The sequence below is a fragment of the Mauremys mutica genome, chromosome 10 (assembly GCF_020497125.1).
Source record: "Mauremys mutica isolate MM-2020 ecotype Southern chromosome 10, ASM2049712v1, whole genome shotgun sequence".
Taxonomy (NCBI): Eukaryota; Metazoa; Chordata; order Testudines; family Geoemydidae; genus Mauremys; species Mauremys mutica.
The window spans coordinates 62,075,836-62,102,356 of NC_059081.1; the positions used below are offsets into that span (position 1 = coordinate 62,075,836).

Below are 26,521 nucleotides of genomic sequence, written 5' to 3' on the forward strand. Positions count from 1 at the left end.
CTGAAATTCTCTTGTTATAGAAACAGTACGGCAAACCAAACTGATTTATATGGATTTTGACCAGGCCCATCAGGCCTGGCAAATGGAAACTGTCATTGATTTCAGATACTGGCTAACCATATGATATTACATCTATTGCAAGCTGGAATGTTAGAAATCTATTTGCTCTAGTCCAGACTGAACTAGTAGTGGAGGAGTTCAGGAAATTACAAGTTTCCTTTGCTACCATACAGGAGACACACTGGCTAGAGACCGTTGGAAACTAGAATTTCCTTTACTCCAGAAAGACAAGTGGGCAAATGAAGCATAGGGTTGGGATTGCTGTAATATGGACAAGAGAAGAGTTACTTAAGTGAACAGCTGGAAACCAGTGTCTGAGCAGATTGTCATAGCAACATTTACTACTGCCTACAATAAATCATACATAACTGTGATCTGCATTACGTCCCAACAGAAGCAGCAGAAGAGGAAGAGAGTGATGGACTATATCAGCAGATGGATAGCATTGTAGATGAGATTCCTGATCGCGATAGGATTCTGATAATGGGAGAGACAAATGGAAAGGTTGGTAGCAGACAGGGTAAGCAAATGAATAATGCTGGACCACACGGCTTCGGGACAACAAACGATAATAGGAGAAAGTTACGAACTTGCAGTGCGATGCACAATCTGATTATTGGCAGGACTCAGTTCCTCACAAAGACATGCACAAGGTTACGCGGAACTCACCAGATGATCAAATCAAAAACTAGACTGAGCACATTATCATCAGTGAAAGGCATAGAGAGTCACTGTTGGACACTGGCATCTATAGAAGTGCCGTGTGCAGAGTGTGGCAGTGATCATGAACTATGGGAAAGATGAAGATTAACTAAAAGATGGGTTTCAGAGTAGCAGCCGTGTTAGTCTGTATCCGCAAAAAGAACAGGAGTACTTGTGGCACCTTAAAGACTAACAAATTTATTTTAGCATGAGCTTTCGTGAGCTACAGCTCACTTCTTCGGATGCATAGAATGGAACACACAGACAGGGGATATTTATACATACAGAGAACATGAAAAGGTGGAAGTATGCATAACAACAGGAAAAGTCTAATCAATTGAGATGAGCTATCATCAGCAGGAGGAAAAAAAACTTTTTGAAGTGATAATTAAGATGGCCCATAGAAGGTGTGAGGAGAACTTAACATAGGGAAATAGATTCAATTAGTATAATGATCCAACCATTCCCAGTCTCTGTTTAGGCCAGAGTTAATTGTATCTAATTTGCATATTAATTCGAGTTCAGCAGTTTCTCTTTGGAGTCTGTTTTTGAAGTTTTTTTGTTGCAAAATTGCCACCTTCAAGTCTGTCACTGAGTGGTTAGAGAGGTTGAAGTGTTCTCCCACTGGTTTTTGAATGTTATGATTCCTGATGTCAGATTTGTGTCCATTTATTCTTTTGCGCAGAGACTGTCCGGTTTGGCCAATGTACATGGCAGAGGGGCATTGCTGGCACATGATGGCATATATCACGTTGGTAGATGTGCAGGTGTACGAGCCCCTGATGGCGTGTCTGATGTGATTAGGTCCTATGATGGTGTCACTTGAATGGATATGTGGACAGAGCTGGCATCGGGCTTTGTTGCAAGGATAGGTTCCCGGGTTAAAAGATGGGTGCAACTGGAGCCAAATTTGATCCTGATAAGTTAATAGGTCTGTGAGGGAGGCATACAAGGTGATGCTTGGAGGACATTTCAGGTCATTATTTTGTGATGACGACTAGGGCTCCGTGTCTGTCACAGAGGTCCCAGAAGTCACGGATTCCATGACTTTCCTAGAGCTCTGTGACTTCTGCAGTGGCCAATGTGGCTGACCCCTGGACCTGTTCAGGCAATTCCTGGAGACAGCCACACCGGCCACTGCTAGAGTGGCCCTGCCGCCAGCCGCACCAGCCGCTGCTCAGGTGACCCTGGGACCAGCCGCACCAACTGCTGCTCGGGCGGCCCCTGGCAGTGGTCCCGGGGTGGCCGGAGCTGCGGCAGGGAGGCGACCCTGGGGGTGGCCGGAGCAACTGCTCCTTGGCAGCCCCCGGCAGCTGGTGCCACTGGCCCCGGGCATCCCCAACAGCATCCCCTGGCCCCTCCCCAGCAATACCCCTCCTCTAAGATTTAGTCAGGAGTATTTATGGTATAAGTTATGGACAGGTCACGGGCTGTGAATTTTTTTTTATTGCCCGTGACCTGTCCATGACTTACACTAAAAATACCCATGACTAAATCATAGCCTTAATGATGAATAAACCTTACTACTGACCAGATGGGAAACAGTCAAGGAAGCAATACAGAACACAGCAGAGGAAGTTACCGGAAGGCGTAAGCAAACAAGGAAAAACTGGACAAGCAATGAAACAAGAACATCACAGGAAAAAGTGTAAACAAGCCAAAACTGCTGGGAAAGCAGAAATGAAAAGCGTTACGCAGACGACGGAAGGTATAAAGTGGAATGATTTAAAGACAAATGAAGTGAGAAAGAAAATCCGATGTGAAACCAAGACGCAGGACTGGCTGCAGTTGAAAAGATTAAGATGGTGGAGACAAATGGATGAGAGGAGCCCAAAGAGAATATTGCAAACACAACAAAGACCAGTCCAACCACTGATTAGATGGCGGGACATCGTACCCAGGGATATGGCCAGGTTGGGCTTAATGGAGTAACAAGCCATGGACAGGAATGACGCTGTCTTCCTTGTGTCTGCAAAGATGCTCTGGGAGGAAAAGAAGACATGCAGCTCATACTTGTTTTGAAATCAGCAGACAGGTTCCCCATCAACAAATGAAAATTATATTCTTGGTGTTTACCGGAAATCCTGCTTGAGGACATAACTTTTTTACGTAAGTGCAGAAGTTCCCAAATTCTTCTCTCCAAGGTAAGTAAGATCATGAGAACACCATGAAACTTAAGAACTACTATAAATTAAAAGAAGAAACAAAGCATTATTGATTTTTAGAATGGAAGGCGGAGAAATAGTTCAGGACAGACAGTTTCTACTTGGAATTAAATAGCTCCACCTTTTATCTGCTTAGATCGCCCAGCCACCTTAAAATGAAATGAAAAGCAATGAGGTACTCTCTGTTCTTTCAGGTGCAATTTGGAGTACTTGGAGTTTGCCGCAAGCAGACTCTGAAGTGATCAAATTAGGGTGAATGTGGGCAGAGCTAGTATTTCAAGTAGTGCTCCCAGCTAATGAAAACACAATTTGGAATCTAAGTGCAGTATTTCGAAAGCAATCTATCTTAAACAGAAGAAACAAGGCTAAATCATTTTAGACGCCTAATATTAGTAATCTATTTGACAAAGGGTGACAGATTGCATTAGACATCATGTCTGGACTCAGAGATGCTATGTGAACGAAAGGATTCTGTTACCCTCTGAAATATTTGTGCAAGTTTCTTAGCAACAACTTGAAATGCTTAATGCAAATATGTTGAAAATAATCTAGTTCTGAGGCAAAAAGAGATTTATTTCTAAGGCCTCATTGTAGGAAATGACAGAATTCTTTTTTTAGCTTCAGTGGGTTTGGGCTCTTGTTCTGCGAAGAGCTGACAGTATTAGCTAGTCCAGGGGTAGGCAACCTCTGGCACGCGTGGCGAAGGCAGCACGCGAGCTGATTTTCTGTGGCACTCACACTGCCTGGGTCCTGGCCACCGGTCCGGGGGGCTCTGCATTTTAATTTAATTTTAAATGAAGCTTCTTAAACATTTTAAAAACCTTATTTACTTTACATACAACAATAATTTAGTTATATATTATAGACTTATAGAAAGAGACCTTCTAAAAACGTTAAAATGTATTACTGGCACGTGAAACCTTAAATGAGAGTGAATAAATGAAGACTCGGCACAGCACTTCTGAAAGGTTGCCGACCCCTGAGCTAGGGGTACATATTTGTGGCACTGGAAATGTGCTCTTAACCTGATTGCAACAGCAAGCTTTAATTCCATCTCTCTGTAATGTGCTCTAAGTAAAGCAGCCAGTGCCAGGTTAAATTAATATAAAACTCTGTCCTGCAATTAATAGAAAACTGTAATCCTGTGGAGGGGACAAGTAATTAGATGCAGAATTCTGCTTAGTCTTTCACCTCCATGCAGAAGGAGCATGTGTTCACAGATGGAAATCACTGAGATAAATGCTAAAGGATAGGCAGACCTGTTGCAGAGCCAGAGACTGTTAAAACAAAAACAAACTCTGTGATAATTCCTTCACCAAGAAGCCTTCAATTAAGTCAGAATAGTAGGAAGAGAGACAATAGTGGTTAAAATTGCAAGCCCTTCTTATATCTACCAGAGACAAGGAGACTCCTCCACACTTAAAGGAGAAATACACAAAAACAAGAAGGATGCTTCCTTCAATTTACATGTTCCCATACATTGCATCACCTGTTTAACGGACAAGAGCTCCTCTCCTCTCCCCTAGGGACCAGATACACTGTTTCCACTTTGCATGTTTGTGTTCTCTGGTAATAGGACAAGCAGAAGATTGTTGGGAGAGCTATACAACTGCAGCTTGCATCAGTTCTACACAAGCACTAGATTTATGTCCTACGTTTGTTTCTGCCCGTAGAACTGACAACATGTCAGATCCTCAGCTGGTGTGACTCAATGGAGCAATAATGATTTACACCAGTTGAGGATCTGGCCTAATGGGTCTAGCCAAACTTGTTTTCCTTTCTTGTTTTATCTTCCCTTCTGCTTTTAAAGACTGCTTCGAACTACCACCCAAACAGCCACCATCGTCCATCAAGTGAACTAGAATTCTTAAGGACAATAAGGCCTGCCAGTACCCTGCACCTCGAGCTACTAGCTTCTGAGATCTCTAGCCATTTCTTCGTTTTTTTAGTCACTCGCCTTAGAGTTCACAGTGCGGCTCAGGCCTGAGTTTTCTGAGGAACTCCAAGTTTTACAAAGTTCCCAAAGTACCTATGTATACCAGGCATTATAAATAACGTTTCCACATTTAAGTAACCAGGTCCTGAGCTAAACTGGTTTATAGCCATCTGGAATTCTTCAGAAACAGTGACTTGTAAGCACTGTAAACATTTTAATCTTCATGGAGGACATACAGAACTTCGAAATTAATTGCCATCTTGGGTTTGAGATCTGGGTTCAAGAGGAAGGGATAGATTTAAAAAATGATGATGAGGAGGAGAACACCCCAGAGCAATCTGCTCTTTCCCTAATAAGGAAGGCTATCAGTGTCCCACAAGCAGCAAGGTGCCAATACGATTAATCAGTCTGTTTTTAGTTCTCTCTAGACAGCAATATTAACAGTTTGTTTCAGTCTGTTTATACGGTTCTGACAGGTCTTCAAGATGCTGTGTTCACTTGCCAGTGATTAACAGCCAGCCATGTACTAAGGTGAAGATCAAGCTGAAAAAGAATGCCTTTGGAACAGGATAGATAACTGGATTCTCTCCCCCAGCCCTTTAATTTCTGACTAGGAAACAGCACTACATTTAGTAGCACTGGCTCACAGAGTTGTTTGAACTCCCCTTTCCTTGTACCTTGCCCATGTGATGCGCTGATGGGTAATGTAAGTCACGTATTTTCTTTGAGAATAGAGCTCATTTTCTCTGTCCAGCTGTTATGCTGAGCTATAGGGTCTGCCTATTGGGATGCGACATATTCAGAATAAAGGTCCTGGAGCACGATTCTGAACAGGTGATGCTACTTCAGTCTTGTTTTCCTCTTCAGATCAGTCCAGCCCCTTTGGGAAGGCCACCAGGGACCAAACTGGTGCCAAAATCACCCTGCTGGAGATGTCCACAAGTGGGAGTCAGGCAGCCAACTCCCATTGACAGTCAATGGGAGCTGGGCACTAACCTGCCCTTTGTGCCTGTGAAATGGTCGCTCTCTGGCTTTTGGAGCATCCCACAAGTTCCTACCAAACTAGACACTCTTCCCTATAACAAGGAGCAAGAGCCAAGGACTGTGCATAAAGCTCTAGCCACAAGCCCAGCCGCCGGCCACGGTGCTCCTCTCTCAGCGGGGTATTATGTACAGGTCATGGGGAGAGAGGAATGGGAATTTCAGGCAGCGCTAGAAGACCAAGCTTAACTCAGGCTTATGTCATCGCAAGCATACGGAAAACAGGGCACCCAAGAACGGTCAGAAAACACCCATCAAACTTCTCTGTTTTTAATCATTGGGAGTCTGGAGGTCTGTGGGCCAGGAAAGGGAGTGTGTTCCCTTCCCGCCCTTTCCCCCTCCCTCTCGTTTATTAGCACCGTACGCTAGTCAGGGCTTTTCCTTCTGCTGGAGGGAATGTACCTTCAGCTGCTCCTTGACAGCGAATTGCCAGGAAGCCTCCACACAATAGATGGCAGACATATCCTACCTACTATCCTGCTTCGTCTTTCCTTTCTGTCTAACCACAGAGCTGCACCTTACTTTCCATTTTACTCATTTTGATTATTTACTGGGATAAGAGTTTGATGGTATTTTCTTTGTCATCCCTTTTCTTCCAAAGCCTCGCACCTTTTCTACATTTCCTGACGAATTCTATACTGTCTGTCTTTCCTTCCCCATCTCCCGAGCTGCCTCTGTTTCTTCAGTCTTCCCCCTTTGGCCTCTTGGTAGTTCCCCTCAATTCTTATTTTCTCAAATTCTCTCTTTGTCCTAGTCCCTTGAATGCCTCTTCAGTCCCTTTGGACCCTTTCCTCTCATCTCCTTCCATCAGCTCCAGCTCAAAGTACCTCCTCCAGCCTCCTTGCTTTCCCCTTCGTCCCATTTCCTCTGGCCCCATTGCTTTTCTTTGTTCACTTCTCCTTTGATCTGTTTTCTTTCACTCTCTTCACTGACTCTCTTCAGTCTCTCCTACCTCCTCCTCGCTGTTTTAATCAGAGCATTCAGCATTAATCAAAAGCCCTAATTTCTTTTCAGCCACTTTTCTCCAGCCTCTGTAACGCTGCTCTCCTGTTAGTTTTATTGTAATTGAAGGAGAGAAAATAGGAGCAATATTACAACTGTACAGCAGGAGAGCCCGAGTGATAATACTGTGCACTGGAGCCAGAGAAAATAGGTTTAATTTTCAAAATCCGGCTCCCCGAAAGTTGAAGAAGCGAGTCTGTGTGTTGCTGCTCAATTCCACAACACGTGCGCACAAATATTTACACACAGTATGTTTAACACAGGAACTCACCTGTTGCTCTCTACAGCTTTGCCGCCTTTGCTCAGCTGTACTTGATGTAATTATTCAAGGCCGTGACATTTAGGTTATCTAATGAATAGCACTCATCACCTCACTTCCATTCCTGGGATAAAGAAGCCAGTGCAAACCCCCACAGCAAATTATACCAACCCTCTACATCCTCAAAAACCAGGGCCGCCGGGGGGGGGGGGGGAAGTGGGGCAATTTGCTCCAGGCCCCGCAGGGGCCCCCACGAGAGTTTTTTGGGGCCACTGGAGCAGGGTCCTTCACTCACTTCAGAGGCCCCGGAAAACTCTCACAGGGCCCGGGCCCCCAGAGAATCTTCTGTGGCAATTCGGCGGTGGGGGGTCCTTCTGCTCCGGGACCTGCCACCGAGGTGCCCCGAAGACCCGCAGCGGGGGTTCCTTCCGCCCCGGGACCCGCCGCCGAAGACCCCAGACCCCCTGAATCCTCTGGGCAGCCCTATCAAAAACATCCACAATACAGGGAGTGGGACAGGCCCTCCCTCCATTTACTTTTCCTCCCTTTGGCAGCTGAACATTTCAAAATGGCAATGCTTCTAACTGAAGGTGACAGATTTGTTTTACTAGCAGACAGACCTGAGAAATACGGAGACATAAGAGATGCATGTTCCAACAAGCCAGTTGCATTTGTCTGGATTAATTCACCTCACAGAAAAGAAGAAGAAGAAAAAAAAGATAGAGCCAAAACAGGCCTCCAGCCCCTTTCTTTAGGAGATCCAGGGTACAAACAAAGTTGGCCTTTCTACAGCTGATCTGCTATTGGATTTGAAGAGGCTGTCTGTCTGTCAGAGCTGTTTGGAGAAGATCAGCAGCAGCTAGATGCGGCATGTTTTAAAATGAATTGTGCCTTTGATAAATAAACTTGTGGATTGCAATCTGCCTATTTTATTTTGAGGAAAAATCAGCAGGAAAGGAGGAACTGACATTACCCAAATCACACACTTTCCATTATCGCAGTGATGGCCTGAGATAATTGTGTATTATCAGCCTTAGACGCACCACTGAGGAGAAACAGCATGCTCCTATGGGAGGAATGACTTTAGGTACCCAAGCTCCACAGTCAGCCCACATGAATCACTGAAACAGGCTTTCCTATGGCAACAGACAATCTCGTTGTATAAAAAAGCCTCTGGTGACAACTACAGTGCAGCTGGCTTTCACAATGGGTAATGGCTTATGAATTGGATCATGGAAACCAAGAGGAGGTAGCGAGGGCTGAACATGTGCCGACAAGAAAGAGGCAGGACAACAGGAATCTTGTGCTGCATGTTGTCCGTGGTTCTTACCTCCTGCGCAGGTCTTCTGCCACTGCTGCTCTGCAGCTGAACAAATAGGCTCGGAGAGATCTCAGCTGCTGTCTCAGACGGACTACAGTCGCCAGTGGCTCAACATGTCTGTACAACATGGGATTTTCCTGCTGGATGTCAATCAACGGCTCCTCGTACACATACTCCAAGAACTCTTTGGCTTGCTTTGATACCTGAAAAACAAAGCACGCAGTTTAGATGTGCTTTCTTTCTGCCCTTCCTTAAATGGTTTTATTCCTCTCTCTTATGTGCGTTTTTAATCGTTATGTGAATCTGAAACCCTCTATTGGAATTTCCATTGCCAACTCTTGGAGAAGGCAGAGTTGAGAGGGATCCCACTGTGAACGTCTATTGAGAGCCAACCCCTACTTTATCGAGCACATTACGATAAACTTTAAGGACTAGTATCCTATCTTTCCAAATCACAGTGATATTCACAGCCATATAGATCCTTACCACTTCCCCAGCTGGTGAAGATCATGTACAGTATCTGTTTGATATTAGATAGTGCTCTATTGAGGACATTATCCTGCCATTGCAGTGGGATGAAGTTACTGATTTATTCTAATAGATCTTTTACGTGTCTAACTACAATGATCATCAAACTACTCCTTCAAATGGCCTTTTCCTGTCTAGGAATGTTTACATTGTTTGTGTGCATATACACAGTGATTCTGATAAGTCGGATGCAACTGACAAAGAAAATTAATGAAACATTGAAGGCCCAATCCAGCTCCTTTTGAGGTCAACTGGAGTCATCTCAAACTTTAATGGGAGTTGGGTGGGACCCTAAAGAGAGTAAAAAGTAGGTTAATATGAGTACAACAGAACCCACTGTATCATTAGCCATTCCAATGGTAATTTCTCCCATGTTTAGCTGTAATGTAAAAAAACACATAACACTAAAAGAACAATCAGAACCACATCCAGATATTTTTGAAAACAAGCATAGATGAGAAATGGGTATTATTATTATTATTCATGAATCATGGTGTTTCATTTTCAAGAACTTTCTCTCTATCCCATTCCATCGTATTGTTCTGTACATCTGCACCCACTATAAGATACTGTCACCCCCCTGGAACTTTTAGTCCTAACTGGGAAGGATACTTCCATTTCAAAGACCAAATACTCCTCCTCACCCTACTTCTTTATTTCTGCATTTTATCAACGGGGGGGAAAAAGCCGGGAGCATGTGAAATGAACTGCAAACCACTTGAGACTCTGCTGTAGAAAAATGATGTGTTTCGCAATTCAATTAGTCCTCCTGGTCCTTAAAATCAGTGTTTACACTGAAGCAAGGCACCAATGAATTAGGCTAACAAAGATACCTTTTATGAGGTGAACAAAAGGGCAAAGGCTACACTATAGTCTTCTCAGACTTAAAAGGCCTCTCCCTTCAGGTACTGTAGAAGATGAGGTAGACAAAGCAAAATATGTCCTTATAGATGGTACCAGCTAGTGCAGTGGTTCTCCACCAAGGGTACATTTACTCCTTGGGGCACGCAGAAGTCTTCTAGGGGGTACATCAACTCATCTAGATATTTGCCTAGGCTACATAAGAAGCACTAACAAAGTCAGTACAAACCAAAATTTCATACCATGACTTGTTTATACTGCTCTTAATACTACACACTGAAATGTAAGTACAATATTTATATGCCAATTGGTTTATTTTATAATTATATAGTAAAAAGGAGAAAGCAAGCAATTTTGCAGTAATACAGCGCTGTGACACTTTTGTATTTCTATGTCTGATTTTGTAAGCAAGTAGTTTTTAAGTGAGGTGAAACTTGGGGATACACAAGACAAATCAGACTTCTGACAGGGGTACAGTAGTCTGGAAAAGTTGAGAACCACTGAGCTACTGGAATTAGGAGCAGGTCAGGGAAGAAGATGTTACAGTGAGAGACGATCCCAACTGTAAGTCTTCATAATGAATAATCTCCATGTTAACAAAAATATCATACATAATGCCAAGTACTGGCTGCAGGTTAGTGATTATGCAGATCATACAATGTATATTTTTAAACACGGGAAATACCGTTAGGTGAATTAAGGGTCATGGTTCCACAGACTTTTATGGCTCAGAAGCTGTATTAAACATCCCACTCATCTCTCACCTTTTAGATTTTTTTTTAAAACAGTGCTGTCCAAACTGAGGAACGGAAAATACACTGTATCAGTAACAACCCGGGGAGGTCGGGTAAAGAACAAAATTCTTCAGATCCCAAATGTTCCAAATGCACACAAAACTTTAGCTCCAGAACAGTTTGGTGGCATCTCTCGGTTTTGTTCTGTTAGCGAGACTAATACAGCTGTACACTAGAGAGAAGAATACAACGATCTTCATCGTCACACTGATTTTACACACATATTAAACCATTTAGCCTTACAACACACCTGAGAGCTACCATACCTATAATAAGCATCATTCCTCTTGTACTGAGGGGGGTGGGAAAGTCAGATAGCAGCGATTCACTCAGCACCACACAAGCACTCAGTATCACAGCTCGGTTTGAAACTCAGGAGTTTCGCACTCCAAATCCTGTGCGAGGATCACTCGCATGTATACTTTGGTCCCCATCGGCACAGCATTCAAGCACATGCCAAAGTGCTTTGCTGTATCAAGGCCTAGGAATGTGCAAGTACATGATCTTAACTTTGAGAGCAGCTAGCAAGTGGAATGTAGAACACGGGGAGGTTTCCAGATTTTTTCCCACCGCAGAACCTGATGCCGGTATCCCCAGGGCTCAGTATTCCTTTTGGAGAATATTCTTTCACTGTGAATCAGTATTGAAATGATGGGAAAGCCCACTTGCCTGCCAGCGGCCTCAGGGCAGATATAGGAATGAGCAGGAGGTGATATTATATTTTTTTCCATGGGGCACATTCATCAGCAGTGCATCCATGGATGCGCGCGCGCGCGCACACACACACACACACACACGTTAAAAGATTATTAAAGGTCGCAAAGTCAAGCACTCAAAAGTTAGGAAATGCCAGAATCAAGGTTGCCTGTGCAACCTTCATTCAGCCCCCTTGTGTGCATACTTTATGGTACACAGTCTTTAATTACAAGATCACGGGTTTTTTCCCCAGGACCCCTGCCTGAGGGAGTGCACAGAATGGACAGTCAATTTGTAACTCGGCCAAAATTGGGTGGATTTTCATGGGGATGACAAAAGACACGTCCCCGACACAAACGTCACCCCCCCCCCCAAAATATTACATCCCTGCTCCAAAATATAGGTGTGCTAGCGCTGTTCAAAGAAAAAGTCACTAGGGGTTTTTTTTTAAACACAGGCAAAACAATGTATTTTTTCCCTATAGAATCATTTTCAGAAATGGCTGAATTTTTTTTGGAAAATTTCAGCCAAAACCTCAGCCTGAGATAGGAAAACTGGCAAGTCAAATTTCAGCCCAAATGGTTAATGTTTGGCAAAGTTATAAGCAACTGAAAACAGGGGCAAACTTAATAATAGGTGGCGCTACCAGCCCTGCCTATAATACACAAATACACACGCAGATAATTTTATTAGAAACACCAGAAAATGTCATTCAAATACAAGTATTAAGATTGAAGAGCGCTCTGTAGCCTGAAATGTCAAAAGAACAGGAATGGGGGGAAAACAAGGATCAGTATTTTTTTCTGGAGGCTGCCATCTTGTGCTTCAGAATCTAAACACGAAAAGTCAGACTCGTTGTAAACTCTTTGGAGCAGGGGCTGTCTCTCTTCTTGTGTTTGTGCAGCTCCTAGCACGCTTTTGGATGCTACTGGAAGCAAACAGCAATACTTATTACCTTTTGCATGTAACCAAGTAAAAGTTGCCAGAGAGAAGAGGTTGCATAAGGATAGGAGGAAGAGATATCTAAAAGATTATCTCCCTCAAGAACATGAATACTCTACTATGAAAAGGACTGAGAACCATAAGCAAAAGTGGAAGCTGGGAGAAACTGTCTGAACTATGATTTTGGTTAAGAAACTCCAGTTGCTATGTAAGGAAGCCTGCAGAAGCATGGTGAATGGACAAGTCCTTTGAGAGGGTTTCTGTTAAATAATCAAGGGGTTCTTTCCCTTAGTAGCCAAATGCTTTTGTATACAAATCTCGGGTAATTCTCAAGATCCAGCACACGGTAAAGCTCAACTCTGTGGATTTCTCCTGACTTCTTGTTTTTTTTCCCCCCAAGTCTTGTCCTGTCAGAAGCAGACAGATGGGATCTTCTCCGACTGTGAAGACCAAGAGTTAATATTATACATGCTGTTCAAGTGCAGTGAATTCCAGGGAACAACTGAAAACATGTACCTAATTGTATCAGCGTTACCAAACAAGATCACACACTGGGGCTTGCTCCCTCAGCTTTGCTAGTGGCAGATATAATAGGTGCCAATGCACCTTGCAAAGGGGGACGAGATGGCCGGGGAGAAATTATTTCATGTTCTTCAACCCCGGTTACTCTGTTCACAGGTTGAGTGATTGACACATATTCTAGATAGCGTGAAATACAGAAGCAGTCAATAGGTGGAAGCCACACTCATGTTCTCTCTGATATTTCACAGGACTGTGCTGAGCACGGTCCACTTTGACAAAGCCCTGTTCCTATCAGCCCCCATCGGTATATTATGCATCAGGTTGGAAGGTGGCCTCCTGCTGGAGCAGCTCCTCTTTAGTGCATTGCTGCATTGTGCTTGATGGACAGGGTTGCCTCTTTGGTGAGGCTTTGGAGCGTGGTTCCATTTTGGGAGTGCTGTTCAAGAGATCTATCTGTGTAGGTACTGGCGGGACACTCAACATCAAGGTTGCTGCAATGGTAGTGGATGAGGATATCCTGCTTTGAAAGCGAGTCCAAGAGAAACAGAAATCATTAATACTAAGGATACCTCAGGAGAGTGGGATGGTGTTTCTGTCTCTGCCAGACCAGGACATATAATCAATACACTAATAAAGAGTCATGCAGCTACATTATTGCTATTAAGTACTGCAGGCAAAACTAAGAAACTTTTTTTTTTTTTTGCATCTGAAGTATCTAAATGGATTGTACAGTAGTGACACGGCATCACTCTCTACATCTGAAGTATGACAGAAAGAGAAAATGGAGATAAATGAAAGACTAAGGGTCATCTCAGGCCAGTGTGCTCCACAACAGAAGAGGATTTGCTTAGTTCCAATGAAGGATACAATGAAGATAGAAACAAGGCATAAAATTGCAAAATCCAATATAAAGAGGCAAAACTAACAGATTCCCTTAAACCTGATCAGTTACATAATGGGCTAGGAGACAAAGGATGGTCTTGTGGTTAAGGGACCGGCCTGGGACTCAGGGGACCGAGAGTCAATTCCCAGCTCTGCCACAGACTTCCTCTGTTACCTTGGGCAAGTCACTTGATCTCCCAGTGCCTCAGTTCCCCGTCTGTACATTGAGGATGACGATACTCCCCTACCTTGCTGGGGTGTTGTGAGGATAAATTAACACTCCTGAGAGACTCAGCTACTCCGGGGATATACGTACTTACAGAGAACTTGACACTGCTCCCAGCCAAGTGAATGCTCACAACTGTATTGTGCTTTGGCGAAGTGAAAATTGAGAATTTCTCACTGTTATAATCAGAATTAATTTGATTTTAAATTGAAGCCTAAAAACTCTATTCTGCCTTTATGCCCTAACTCTCTGAACACCGGCAGTTCCTTTTCTCCTGTAGCCAGACTGTTTGAAATGGTACAAGTTTTAAATTCTAAATTAAAAATCCAGTGTCTCTTCTTACAGTCTCATTGACACACCTTTTCACTAGACTGCCTGCTTTACCATCCACTTGATCCACGTTAGAGGCCCTCATCCCATCCCTGTCCAGCGAAATGAGTGGCCTTTGGGAAGGGCATCCAAAAGGAAAATAATGTAATATCTAATATTCAATATCTGGCCTCTGGGGAAAAAAAAGATCCTTAATCTCGTTATGCAAGAACTTTATTAACTCCTTAAAAATCTGATATTATTTGGCATCAGATTATCATTTTCCTAATGGCAGGCTCTGGTTTTCTTTAATAATCTCTGTCTTTTGACAAATTTTCTTCTTCAAGAGAGCCTGTTTTTTCCCCTAACAGAGCATTTACCAGCTCTTTTATTTCCTTTTCAAATAACCCATAATAATAATATTCGCAGACGTTAAACATCAAACAGGCTCTCCTAACAGTGTCTGTTATGTTTGAAGCTTTAGTACAATCTCCCTTCCTCACAAGTCTGTTATTGTTTCAGCACACTCCCCCTGCAATGCCAAAACAACACCGTTAACCCTATGAAAACATCCAAGAGAAATGCATGTTCTAGGCACCATTTCTCTGGTGTCCTTTGGGAAACATGCTAAGACGTATAAAATAGCCACTAGTATATATCTGCCTGTCTACCATTCATCCATATTTGCATATCTAGCCATACACTCATAGCGTCTGAGTGTAAAAAAAAAGAAAGGTAAAATTCAATCTAAAGAACTGTACTTATCTTCCACCTCATCCTCATACTATGACAATGTGCAAACCTCTCTCTTTACATTACTTCTGTTGCTTATGCCCAGGGAAGTGTTGATGTGTCATCCTTCTGCTTTTATAAGAAGACTTGTGCTCAGAGATGAAGTCCACTATGTTCTGAAACTAGAGAGATCTGATTTCCCATAAGATGGAATTCCATAGGACTAGTGCCTGCCACCAAAAAAAGCCCTGATCACCAAGCTCTCCTCTTGGGATCCATCAACTGTAGAGCTCCTGAGAATCACAGCTCTTGGCGCTGCAGCAAAAGAGGCAATGTCTGAGGTAGCCAAGGTCCAGTCCATGAGCCTAAGGAGGTTGTGGAATATCCATCATTGGAGATTTTAAAAAGCAGGTTAGACAAACACCTGTCAGAGATGGTCTAGATAATACTTAGTCCTGCCATGAGGCATGGCACTGGACTAGATGACCTCTCAAGGTCTCTTCCAGTCCTATGATTCTATGAGGACTCTGAAGATTAGGACCACGAGAGCAGGTAGAGAAGAACCCCTGCTTCCTGAAGTACTACAGCAGTCATGAGTGGGGGCGGCCAGGAGGAGAAGTGTGGCACCGTGAGGGAAGAGACATGGAGGTGGCTTCTGCAGATTTGAAGACGTGCTGTGGAGGGGTAACAGACTGAGTAGGCAAGACATGTGAGTAGGGGACAGATGAACTATCAGGAATCAGGGCCTGCAACAGAGCTGGTCTCTGGGCAATCTAACGAGCACAGCTGGCCTGTAGTCGGCTAAATGATTGGCTGCTGGGCCTGATGGATGACGTAGGGTGCCGACTTCGTGGCACCCATGGGCAAAGGAGCTTCCCATGCTTCCAGGAGCACCCACCCTGGAGCACCCATGGGCAAAAAAAATAGTGGGTGCTCAGCACCCACCGGCAGCCCCGCCACTCAGCTCTTCCCCCCTCCTTCCCAGCGCCTCCTGCCTGCCGCGATCTGCTGTTCAGCGATATTCCAGAGGCACTGGGGTGGAGGGGAGAGTGGGGGCAGGAAGAGGTGGGGTGCAGGCGGGAAGAGGTGGGGCAGGGATGGAGCTTGGGGGACAGGGTGGAGTGGGGGGGTTGAGCACCCTCCGAGAACCCAGGAAGTCGGCGCCTCTAGGCGGGAAGAGTCAGCAGACCAGCTCTTACACCTAGCAGCAGTTTGGCGGCTGCTTAAAACATTTGCCCTCAACTGTTATGGCTCCTGCACCTGCTTGTTCCTAGCCTGGCTCCTCTTTGTTCCAGTCCTGCTCCTGCCTTGTTCCTGACTGGGACCCAGCCCTGCTCCTGCCTTTCCTCAGTCCAGGTAACCCGGCTCTGACCTTCAGCGCCGACTTCCGACTCTGATTCCCGCTCCAACCACTGGGCACGACCCCTCCCATCCCGGTCAGGAATGTGATTGACTGGATAATATTAGTCAATTGTAAAATTAGATTTTAACCTTCAGCATCATTTGTGTTTCTATTACATGGCATTCGATGTATTTCTTCTCAAACCAACACGCATGAAGATTACCTTGTATTTTGAAGTGTCCCAGTTATGAACCAGTCGTGCGGGGATTAGAAAGTTGTCGTCCACATGGCAGGTGCTGCAGTAATACCATCCGCTGTAACTGCACACCTTGGCTTTTCCATTGGACAAGCCTATAGAGCGCTGACAACCTGGGAAAAGGAAAGAAGAAAATAATATCGATTTTGTATCCTTTGCTAGTGATGTTTCATAGGGTGCGATAAGGAAGTTAATTAACCACTTCCCAGATGAGAGCGGTTTTAGAAGATGAACTGTCTCATATCCCTTGCAAATACCAGAATTCAGCATTCTGCTCCAATTTCAAAAATGTCTACTAATTTTGGGCGCCCAACTTGAGAGACGTACACCTGATTTTCAGAGGTGCTGAGCAGCACCTAAAACTCCAGCCAAAGTCAACGAGAACCATGGGTACTCAGCAATCCATTCCTACCTGTCTCAAAGCTGGTCACTCAAAACCTGAGGTCCCCTCAGAGTTTTGATCTGACATACACACAAAAACAACATACTTGGAAAATCACTTCTTTTTTACGTCCCAAATCCTGGGTTCAGGATTTTGAGTGTCTACCATAAGAACTGCCACTATTGTAAACATCTGAAATTGGTTAGGAAGTGATGTTTTGGGCGGCTGTCAGATTGTGAGATGTTTCAGGGCTTAAGGGTGAATCTCAAACACCTGTCTTGGTAGCCAAATAAGGAAAGAGAGGAGCAAGGGTTGTCAGCTCTGCCCCAGACTTTACTCGGTTCGGACACTATCAACATCACTCTCATTTGGTTTTGGTCCTGACAAACGAACAAACACATTTTCCTTCAAAGGGATTCGCTCTCGTTGTCCCCCCAAATCAGATGTTTGACTTTTGTTGTTTACTTTTGAAAGAGAGTCAACATCGTAATTTTCAGCAAAATTTTTCATTTGAAAAAGGGACAGTTCTGCAAGACAGCCATGATCTAGAGACTACGGCTTGAGCAAAGCCTTAATACCACATCTTTCATACAGATGCATACCACCAACTTGCATAACATCATTTATTTGCGTACTAGACCCTCCCACCCACTGCAAAATCCTTTATCTGTTGCTGACTGGATGAGTGCAAGCTAGCCATCTTCTAACAATGGGCACCGAACGGGCATACAATGCTCATACAAGGGGCACTGAATTGGCATGTACAAGTAAACCACACACTACAATGGCAAACAACTACCATATTAACAACAGGGAGGACTAGTTTTATTAATTAGATGCCATGGGTTGTTGTAAACATACATACATTGGGAAGGATACATGGGTATATTTCTTCTTTTCCCTTTTGTGACAGACCCAGACCAGTGGGGTACAGGAGTCTGGTAGAGGGCACATATACTGGTCACTGGATGAGTAGTTTTCTGTTCCCTGAGTGACCAGAGCAAGGGCTGCACTAGAGTAATCAGGAACCTGCTAGAACCAATTAAGCCAGACAGGCTGATTAGATCACCTGCAGCCAATCAAGGCAGGCTAATCAGGGCACCTGGGTTTAAAAAGGAGCTCACTCCAGTCAGGCGGGGGGCGGAGGAGCCAGAGGAGAGGAAGTGCGTGTGAGGAGCTGGCAGCAGGAGGCACAAGGAGCTGAGAGGGTGTGGGAGTGGATGTGCTGCTGGAGGACTACGGAGTACAAGCGTTATCAGACACCAGGAGGAAGGGCCTGTGGTGAGGATAAAGAAGGTGTTGGGAGGAGGCCATGGGGAAGTAGCCCAGGGAGTTGTAGCTGTCATGCAACTGTTACCGGAGGCACTATAGACAGCTGCAATCCACAGGGCCCTGGGCTGGAACCCGGAGTAGAGGGCGGGCCCGGGTTCCCCCCAAACCTCCCAACTCCTGATCAGACACAGGAGGGGTTGACCCAGACTGTGGGGAAGATCACTGAGGTGAGCAAATCTGCCAATAAGCGCAGGACCCACCACGGTAGAGGAGGAACTTTGTCACACTTTGTTGTGCTTATTATTAATAATCACTTGTATTACGGTAGTACTTATTTGTATTACGGAGTGCCCGATCAGGATCAGGATCATTGTGTACCCACACAGTGAGAGACGATCCCTGCCCTGAAGAGACTATAATCCACGGCCAGGACTACAATAGACTCTTTTGTCAGTATAACAACATTGGTTTGGGCTGTGATTTTTTACCACGTCTATGCCAGCAAAAGCCCAAGTATAGATGCAGTGCTTTTGCCATTATAACTTATTTCATTCGGGAAACAAGCATAAATTACACTGGTAAGCTACATCTACACTAGGAGGATTTGCCAGTACAGCTAGACTGGCAAAGGCAAACCTTTTCCAGTGTAGTCTAGGCCTAAATTAAATGACTTCTCCTCCCCACCTCAGTATTTGATGCTACTTTGGCCGTGTCTACACTAGAAAAGTTTTGCTAGCATAGCTATACTGGTATAGCTGTACCAGCAAATCCTCCTACTATAGCTGCATCTTATACCGATGTAATTGTGCTGCTGGCGTAGCTTGCAGCAGGTCCCCACAGACACAAACCCATACAGACAAAAGTACTTTCACACTGGTATAATTGCAGCTACACTAAATTATATCTAAAGTAGAAATGCTACAGCGGCACAGCTGCAGCGCTGCAACTATGATGCTGTAACGTAGACACTCCAGCGACGGAAGGAGTTCTTCCACTGCTGTAGTAAACCCACTTCTCTGAGAGGCAGTAGCTAGGTCGATGGAATTCTTCTATTGACCTTGCGTTGTCTACACTGGGGCTTAGCTCCATCTTCACTACATCTCTAAGGGATGTGAACTCTTCACACCCCTAAGCGACATAGCTGGGACAACCTAACTTTCTAGCATAGACCAGCCCTAACATTTTTAAGGTGCTCAGATACGACGGTAGTGATCATATGTGATAAGTTCCCAGTGAGAGAGAAAACAGTCCACTCACAGCATGTTTGAATAAATCAAACGGCTTTTTAAAAAATTCTTCTGATATTGGATTCACTCTATTTTTTTTAAAGCCATATTTCAAGAACTTTTCCCTCCACACTCTGACAATCATTGAAAGCCCTGTTGCCTAATAGAAAACTAAAAAATATTCTAAAAGTAAATTTTACTTGTAAATCATATTTCTACATTCTTTTCTTCTCGTGTTTTCATTACTAAGAACATGGGCATGGGAACAGGATCTTTGTTGCCAAAGGATTTGTGTGCTTCTGCCACATACTGCCATCACCAAGCCCCCGTGACATCATAATGAGTTGCTGTGGAGACGTCTGTGAGATCACAGAGGCTATTAAGGAACTTACGTTGAAAACCGCAACTCATGCAAGTAGTCTATTGAACTCAATAAAGAGATTTGTGTCAGCAATTAGCAGCAGGAGCAGATTAACTCCTAAGCAAGAAATATCTCCTTATCATGCAAGCATCCCTACTCATGAGATACAAGGGGAGAAAAACAAAAACCCGAAAACGCGATACATCCCGTATCAGCAGAACTTCGCTAACGAACACTTTCCAAAGTGTCCTATGAGAAATCGGCAATTCTTGAACATGAACTAAAATAATCAACTTATCCACTCTACTTTTAAGGCAGAACAAGCCTTATAAAAAGGCTCATAACTTACTTGTGACAGATGAATATAAAAGTACTTCTTTCAGCTGCAAATTTAAAAATGCAATTTTAAAAAGACAATTAAAAAAAAAAGATATAGCACTTATTGCTGGTCCCAAACTAAAAATATGACACACAGGCATGCTATGATCAGGATAGCACGTAAAATGAGAAGTCATAAATTATTAATAACATCTCTCATAGAACATTTTCCATCCAGACAGCTCAAAGAGAGTTACAAAAGTAGGTATTATGTCCATGTTACAGATGGGTAAGCTGAGGCACAAGGCCTCCTTTAAAAAAAAAAAGTATCTACTGATTTTGAGTGCCCAACTTGAAACACCTGAGAACTGATTTTCAAAGGTGCTGAGGTCCCATGCCTGTATTTAAAATCCCTGGGAACTGCAGGTGGCACCTCTGAAAATCTGAATTTAGCTGTCTTCCAAAAATGGTGGCACTCAGAATAACCAGAACCTTTTAACTGTCTGGCCTTATAGTAAGTAACTTCAGCAACATCACACAACTAGTTAGCGGCAGCGCTGGAAACAGAATCCCATTTGGTGTCTCCCAATCCCTGTGCCCTCAAAACTGGACGATTCTGCTTTCTGTATGCCCACAACACTGCTTTTCTTTCCAATATCAGAACGATTGATTTGAAAAATGAAACAATGAAGAACATTTACCATGACTGGATGACACATAATTTTAAACTAAGGCCAAATTTGGGGCACAAACACTTTGACCACATCCCTTACAACCAGCCCTCGGTAGCAAATTTACCTAGTCTAAAAGACAAGTAAATCTGAAGTGACTATGCAATTTTGTAGCCCTAGAAATAGTCCAATATGTTCATATTCCCATCTACGCACAACAAACATTTATCTGGGGTAGGATTGCTGACTTATTTGTTTAATAAACTGCTTCCATATTAACCAGTTTACAAGAGTTTCCACATTATACATAAAAACGCAGCGAGACGTGGCAAAGTTAGGTAGCACACCTAGGTGGTGAACTCTGTATAGATCAACCATACCCCTAAAAAAAAAAAGTGTGTGTTAATACAGAAAGGTGCAGTGTTAGAACAGCTGAAGAGATTTAAACAAAAAAAGTGCACTCTGTTTGTCTGACATGCCATTCTATTAGCACTGAAAGATGCCAGTAGAATGTACTCCCTGTTGCTATGGTACCGATGTTTTTAAAAGCATAACAGAGGTAAGTCTTGCCTCTCTGAAAAGAAAACACAGAATGACACCCCTCCTCTCAAAGGGCAAGATGGAGAAGTCTGATTAAAGTGAACACGCACCTTTCCCAAGCAGAACGGCAACAGCTCATAAAGTACAATAATGTTTGATTAGCAATACACCTCGGTACAGTAAACACTGCAGTGCCCCAGCCTTACAAAAAAGCAGCAGCGAAGGATCTAAATCCTTTTTTGCCATCAACCGCCTCAGAATTTCAAATCACAGTGTGAGCACAGAAGATTCAGAGTTTGTGCACTAAGTAGTTATAGTTTTTGCATTTATTACGTGTAGCCTTCTCTTATAAACTGGATGAAATACAGTAACATGCGTGATTTTATTCTCTTGAGTTTGTACTGGCTGATTTATTCATGCGTGGTGAAGCCACGAGTGAATTATACAGGCCACTCCCAACTGAGTGCCACTAAAAGCTTTACAAACATTACAGATGATCTGGTATTTGCCAGAAACACTATTCTGGAAAGTTTCCCAAGTCTTACTGCAACTGTGTTTTGTATCTCTCCACATAGGATGTTAGTTTGCATTAGTACCTTGAGTCCAACTAAATGGGTGGAAGGAGGAAAGCAATTAAACGATACCTCTGAGAGTTCCAAAAATGATCTAAAATAATTTCACTACAAAGCAGGAAGTCACCATTTTAAGGCCTATCCTCTTGCAACGTGCTGGAGCTAGACGCGAACGGTTCCTTATGACAGTCCTATTGCAATTCACTGAAGCACTCTGCAAATCCTTACTTACAGGAGCAGTTCTGACTCATGGTTTGAAATCAATGGGGTTGCTTACTCACCCGAGGAAATGTTTGCAAGGTTAGGCCTTCAAGCCACACCTTAGAGGTTTTGAATGTGACTTAAATTATGCAGAAGACCCTGCTGGTGATGTCAAACCATGGGAGAAAAGACTATGCCAAATCCCAGAGATCAACCCAACTAATTGCAAATGTGGGTACGTGGAGTTTAGGTAACCTCAGAGTTCTTGGTCCTCCAGTTCCTAGAGACACGTTGGGTGGGCGGACTTAAAGCAAGAGTCTTTTGAGTCAGAGATCACTCCCTACCTCTCTGCTGAAGCACATGGTGACTGTTCTCTCTGCTCCCATAACAGGCTGAATATGGTAATGTACAATGCGAGGATTCTCAGTACGTGGACGACCGATACGGGTCTCAGGTACACTCCCTGTATGTGCTAAAATCTACATTCCTCACCTGGCAACCTATTTGCTTATTTATTTCTATGTAAACAACAGCTAAAAAATGCCCTTCCAAGGCATCCGACGAAGTGGGTATTCACCCACGAAAGCTCATGCTCCCAAACGTCTGTTAGTCTATAACAGATCCGGCCCGTGGGCCATGGTTTGCCCACCCCTGGTCTATAAGCTGCCACAGGATTCTTTGCTGCTTTTACAGATCCAGACTAACACGGCTACCCCTCTGATACTTCCAAGGATGTAGGCACCTAAAACACCATTAACAATACAATGAATCTCAGCAGCATTAAAGTGATCCATTCAGCAGGAGCTCAGCCAGCCAGTCACATGCAAAAACACCTACCTACCCCTCACCCATCGTCTAGGTTTTACTTTTTGCCTCTCCGTACAGTTCATTCTGCCTTTCACGGGGCAGCGTAAGTCACAGGGTTTCTCATCTTAACGCATAGCTATTTATACCAGCCATTCTTATTGGACTACAGAGGGGATATGGGAATAAGTCCTAATTTATTGAGCTAGAAAACAGATTCTAACTGTGACAGACTTCACATTCGTCTAGGTCGGATACCCTCAGCCCTCTCCACACACTCTCTCAAACAGACGTCTTGGGCAGCATGCCCGGAAGGTCACCAAATTCAGGCTACTTCGGACCAAAAGTAGGAACAAGTTCCAGCATCCCGGAGCCCTCACAGACAGTGCCTGGCCAGCCACCTCCTCTATTTTATAATGAAGGGGATCCTTCCCAAGGAAAGCCATTTCTGCTAAAGCAGCCATCCGTTCTTGTACTGTTTGTTTCACTCATTCCAGCCGCTCTTGTCCTGCTAGTTTTGCATTTGTTTTCCAGGTCCTCGGAAACACATTTCTGACTTGGTCACAGTGTATTTCACACGATGCTGCAGGTATTAGTGTCAATTACAACCTGCGCATTCGGAACAGCCAATTTGCACACGTTGCTTTCTTTCTGGATCTGGCCACGGCCACTGTACCTCCGTTTTCCTCCACCTTATAGGCTTTGCTCCAAGAAAATCTCTCTTCTTTCCCCTCCTTGAACCGTGCTATTTGCTGTGTTTCATAATGGTGGTTATTTCTACAACTCTTTCAAATCAAGTTATGAAAGCAGTGGATTCCTTTGATGTGACACGGTTCAAAGCGATGTAGAGCGACAAATATATTTCTGTGCATACACCAATTATGCTATTTGGGTTTTTTTTTTAAAGGAGGAGGACAGAAGGGGCAGCACAGGGTTTAATGCCTTTGAAATCCAGACTCTGCATCTAAGGGTTAGAACACAAAACCGGCCATCACGTTTGATGGAAAAGAAGGCACTGCCTGTAAACCCTCCGAGGCTGAGTGAGAGAACTAGGGACAATTGACCTCTTTAAGGAGACAGCGTTAAGTGAACAAGGGTCTTCCTGGTGAGGGGAGGGGTCAGCAAACATAGATTGCTCTCTCGCACCTCTGCTCCCCCTCCCCAAAAAAGAGACGTAGCATCATACATTCGATTTCCTAGCAAGCTCATTGTCACATTTGATGCACAGGTACGAACCCCTATAGGAGAAGCCAAAGAAGGGGGAAACGTACTATCTATCGTACCTGACCCATCCCTGACTACTGGGTATTGGAAAGTAGATATGGCTGGGAAGCATGTAGCTGTGGGTATGGTATTTGCAATAGGGGGAAAACAAGCACCACCCAAAAGCTTTCACCTCAAAAATGTCAAAGAGCATCGGGCTAGTCCTGAACAGGAAGGCGAGGGAGGAGAAAGAGGGGCTGCAGAAATAGCAGCAACAGAGTGCTGTGGACAGCGGTGATCCCTTCTGGGCTTACTAATGTCTCTGCCGGCAGATTCGCCGCACCAGTGTCAAGAGGTTTGTTTTCGAGTTCTAACTCTGCGGGAGAAAAAAGCCCAAAGAAACCGGATGACGCAAGAATTCATAATGCACAACTTTCCTAGGGCCAGGGTAATGGCATGCTAGGAAAGGGGGGCTCGTGGTTAAGGGGCTGGGCTAGGCTAGGACACAGGTGACCTAGGTTCAGTTGCTGACTCTGCCGCAGACTTCCTGAGAGACCTGGGGCTTAGCAGGGCCGGTGCAAGGATGTTTCGCGCCCCAGGCGAAACTTCCAGCTTGCGCCCTCCCCCGTCCCCGAGCCCCCGCCCTGAGGCCCCCCCTGCAGCAGCTCCTCCCCTCCGCCCTGAGGCGCCCCCCCCGCAGCAGCTCCCCCCTCCGCCCTGAGGCGCCCCCCCCGCAGCAGCTCCTCCCCTCCACCCTGAGGCGCCCCCCCGCAGCAGCTCCTCCCCTCCACCCTGAGGCACCCCCCCACCCCAGCTCACCCCTGCTCCGCGCACGAGCACCCTGAGCACGCTGTCGCTGCTTCACCGTTCAGGTGAATTTCCTCTCCTTAGTCACCATGTCAGTTATCGCATTTGCACGTATATTTCATTTAGCAACCAAGGTATGCTTAATGCTTTACAGATGCATATGAAGATTTATGGCCTGTTCACTATCCATGTAATACTCAGCCTCTAATTTAGCCTGTAATTTGTTTTGATGAGTGAAAGCTGCCTGGATTGACTATCCCGATTTCTCAGCCTGACCGAATAAAGTCATAAGATTACTTGTTTGGAAAATGTAACCCCTGAGGCTCAGCAGCTCTCTCTCCATTGTTCAGTTTTCTGTTGCAGTTCCTTAACTGTTTTCCTGACGATGCCTCTCCTATCACAATGCGTGAGGGAACAGGAAGTTTACAGATGCTGCTTTTGCAGTGCTATTTAGCTGTGTTGGTCCCAGGATGTAGAGATATAGGGTGGGTGAGGTAATATCTTTTATCAGACCACCCCTGTTGCTGAAAGAGACAAGCGTTTGAACTTACATGCAGCTCTTCTTCGGGTCTGGCTGAAGCACCCTGTGTAGGCTTGAAAGCTTGTCTCTTTAACCAACAGAAGTTGGTCCAATAAAAGAGATCACCTCACCCACCATCTCTCTCCAAGACATTGCTTTTGGCATTTGCCTGGTCGGACATAACAACATCAACAACAGAGGCATCTCCTAACACTCCAGTGGCACTCTAGTCACACACAAACTGGGTCCATAGGATTAATGGACCCAAAGCTACATTAAGTGAGCTGTGACTGTTCGGTTACAGTGTTTGTAACGGCGCCAAAGGGCTTGGAAATGCAGTGCAATCTCAGTCACACTCCTGAGGTTGCAAAGGCATCACTGAGGGCAAACTGTGTCCCTGCAATGGGAACTTAGATAATAATTCTGTTTGTGATGCTCACCTCAGAACAGAATGCAGCTCATCCTCCCAGGACTGTGGATACCAGGAGTAAAAACTTATTTTTGTCAGAAGAATTAAAGATGATTGTGCACACATGTAGCACATCACAAAGAGAGCAGATTGACTCGGATGTCAGTTTTACAATCACTGTTCAAAGCTGAATCACATCTTAGAATTGGATCAGAAAGCTCAGCTGAACAAACACACCCTGCCTCTAGAAACCAGAAGAAAATGGCTTCTGCCGTCGCCTCGTTACATGGGCCATGCTTAGCCAATCAACACCGCAGGAGAGCTGTCGTGTGATACGCCCCGTGTGATTTTCCCAAACAGCAGCATTCAAACAGCTAGTGCCCTGATGACCAGTAGCCTCACCGTGTTTCTAAATATTCACCTCAGAGGGGCGCCTCTGGATAAATCCAGAAAGATCTAATCGCACACCAAGGCAAAATTACTCCTGTATCCATCCGAGAATGTGGCAGATTGAGCTTTCACCTGCATCCCAATTCAGAATCCCATCTGGTAGTCCTTTGCCTGGAAACCCCCCCAGAAGCCAACGGCTTTCTCCAGACTAGGTGTAGCTAACACCTTCCAAATGCTAGTCTAGACAGGGGCCAGTGGAGTTTTTGCAT

At 44.5% G+C, this 26,521-nt stretch overlaps 1 protein-coding gene across 2 annotated transcripts in view; it reads right to left on the reverse strand.

Moving 5' to 3' along the window:
* The window catches only part of PLEKHM3 (pleckstrin homology domain containing M3), a 150,243-nt gene that overhangs the window by 63,085 nt on the left and 60,637 nt on the right, over nucleotides 1-26,521 (reverse strand). For both annotated transcript variants that reach the window (XM_045033046.1, XM_045033045.1), the window contains exons 4-5: nucleotides 16,544-16,689; nucleotides 8,496-8,689 (exon numbers count right to left, since the gene is read on the reverse strand). In XM_045033046.1, the coding sequence (XP_044888981.1) occupies nucleotides 8,496-8,689; nucleotides 16,544-16,689 (340 nt within the window). The remainder of the gene's footprint in view (nucleotides 1-8,495; nucleotides 8,690-16,543; nucleotides 16,690-26,521) is intronic.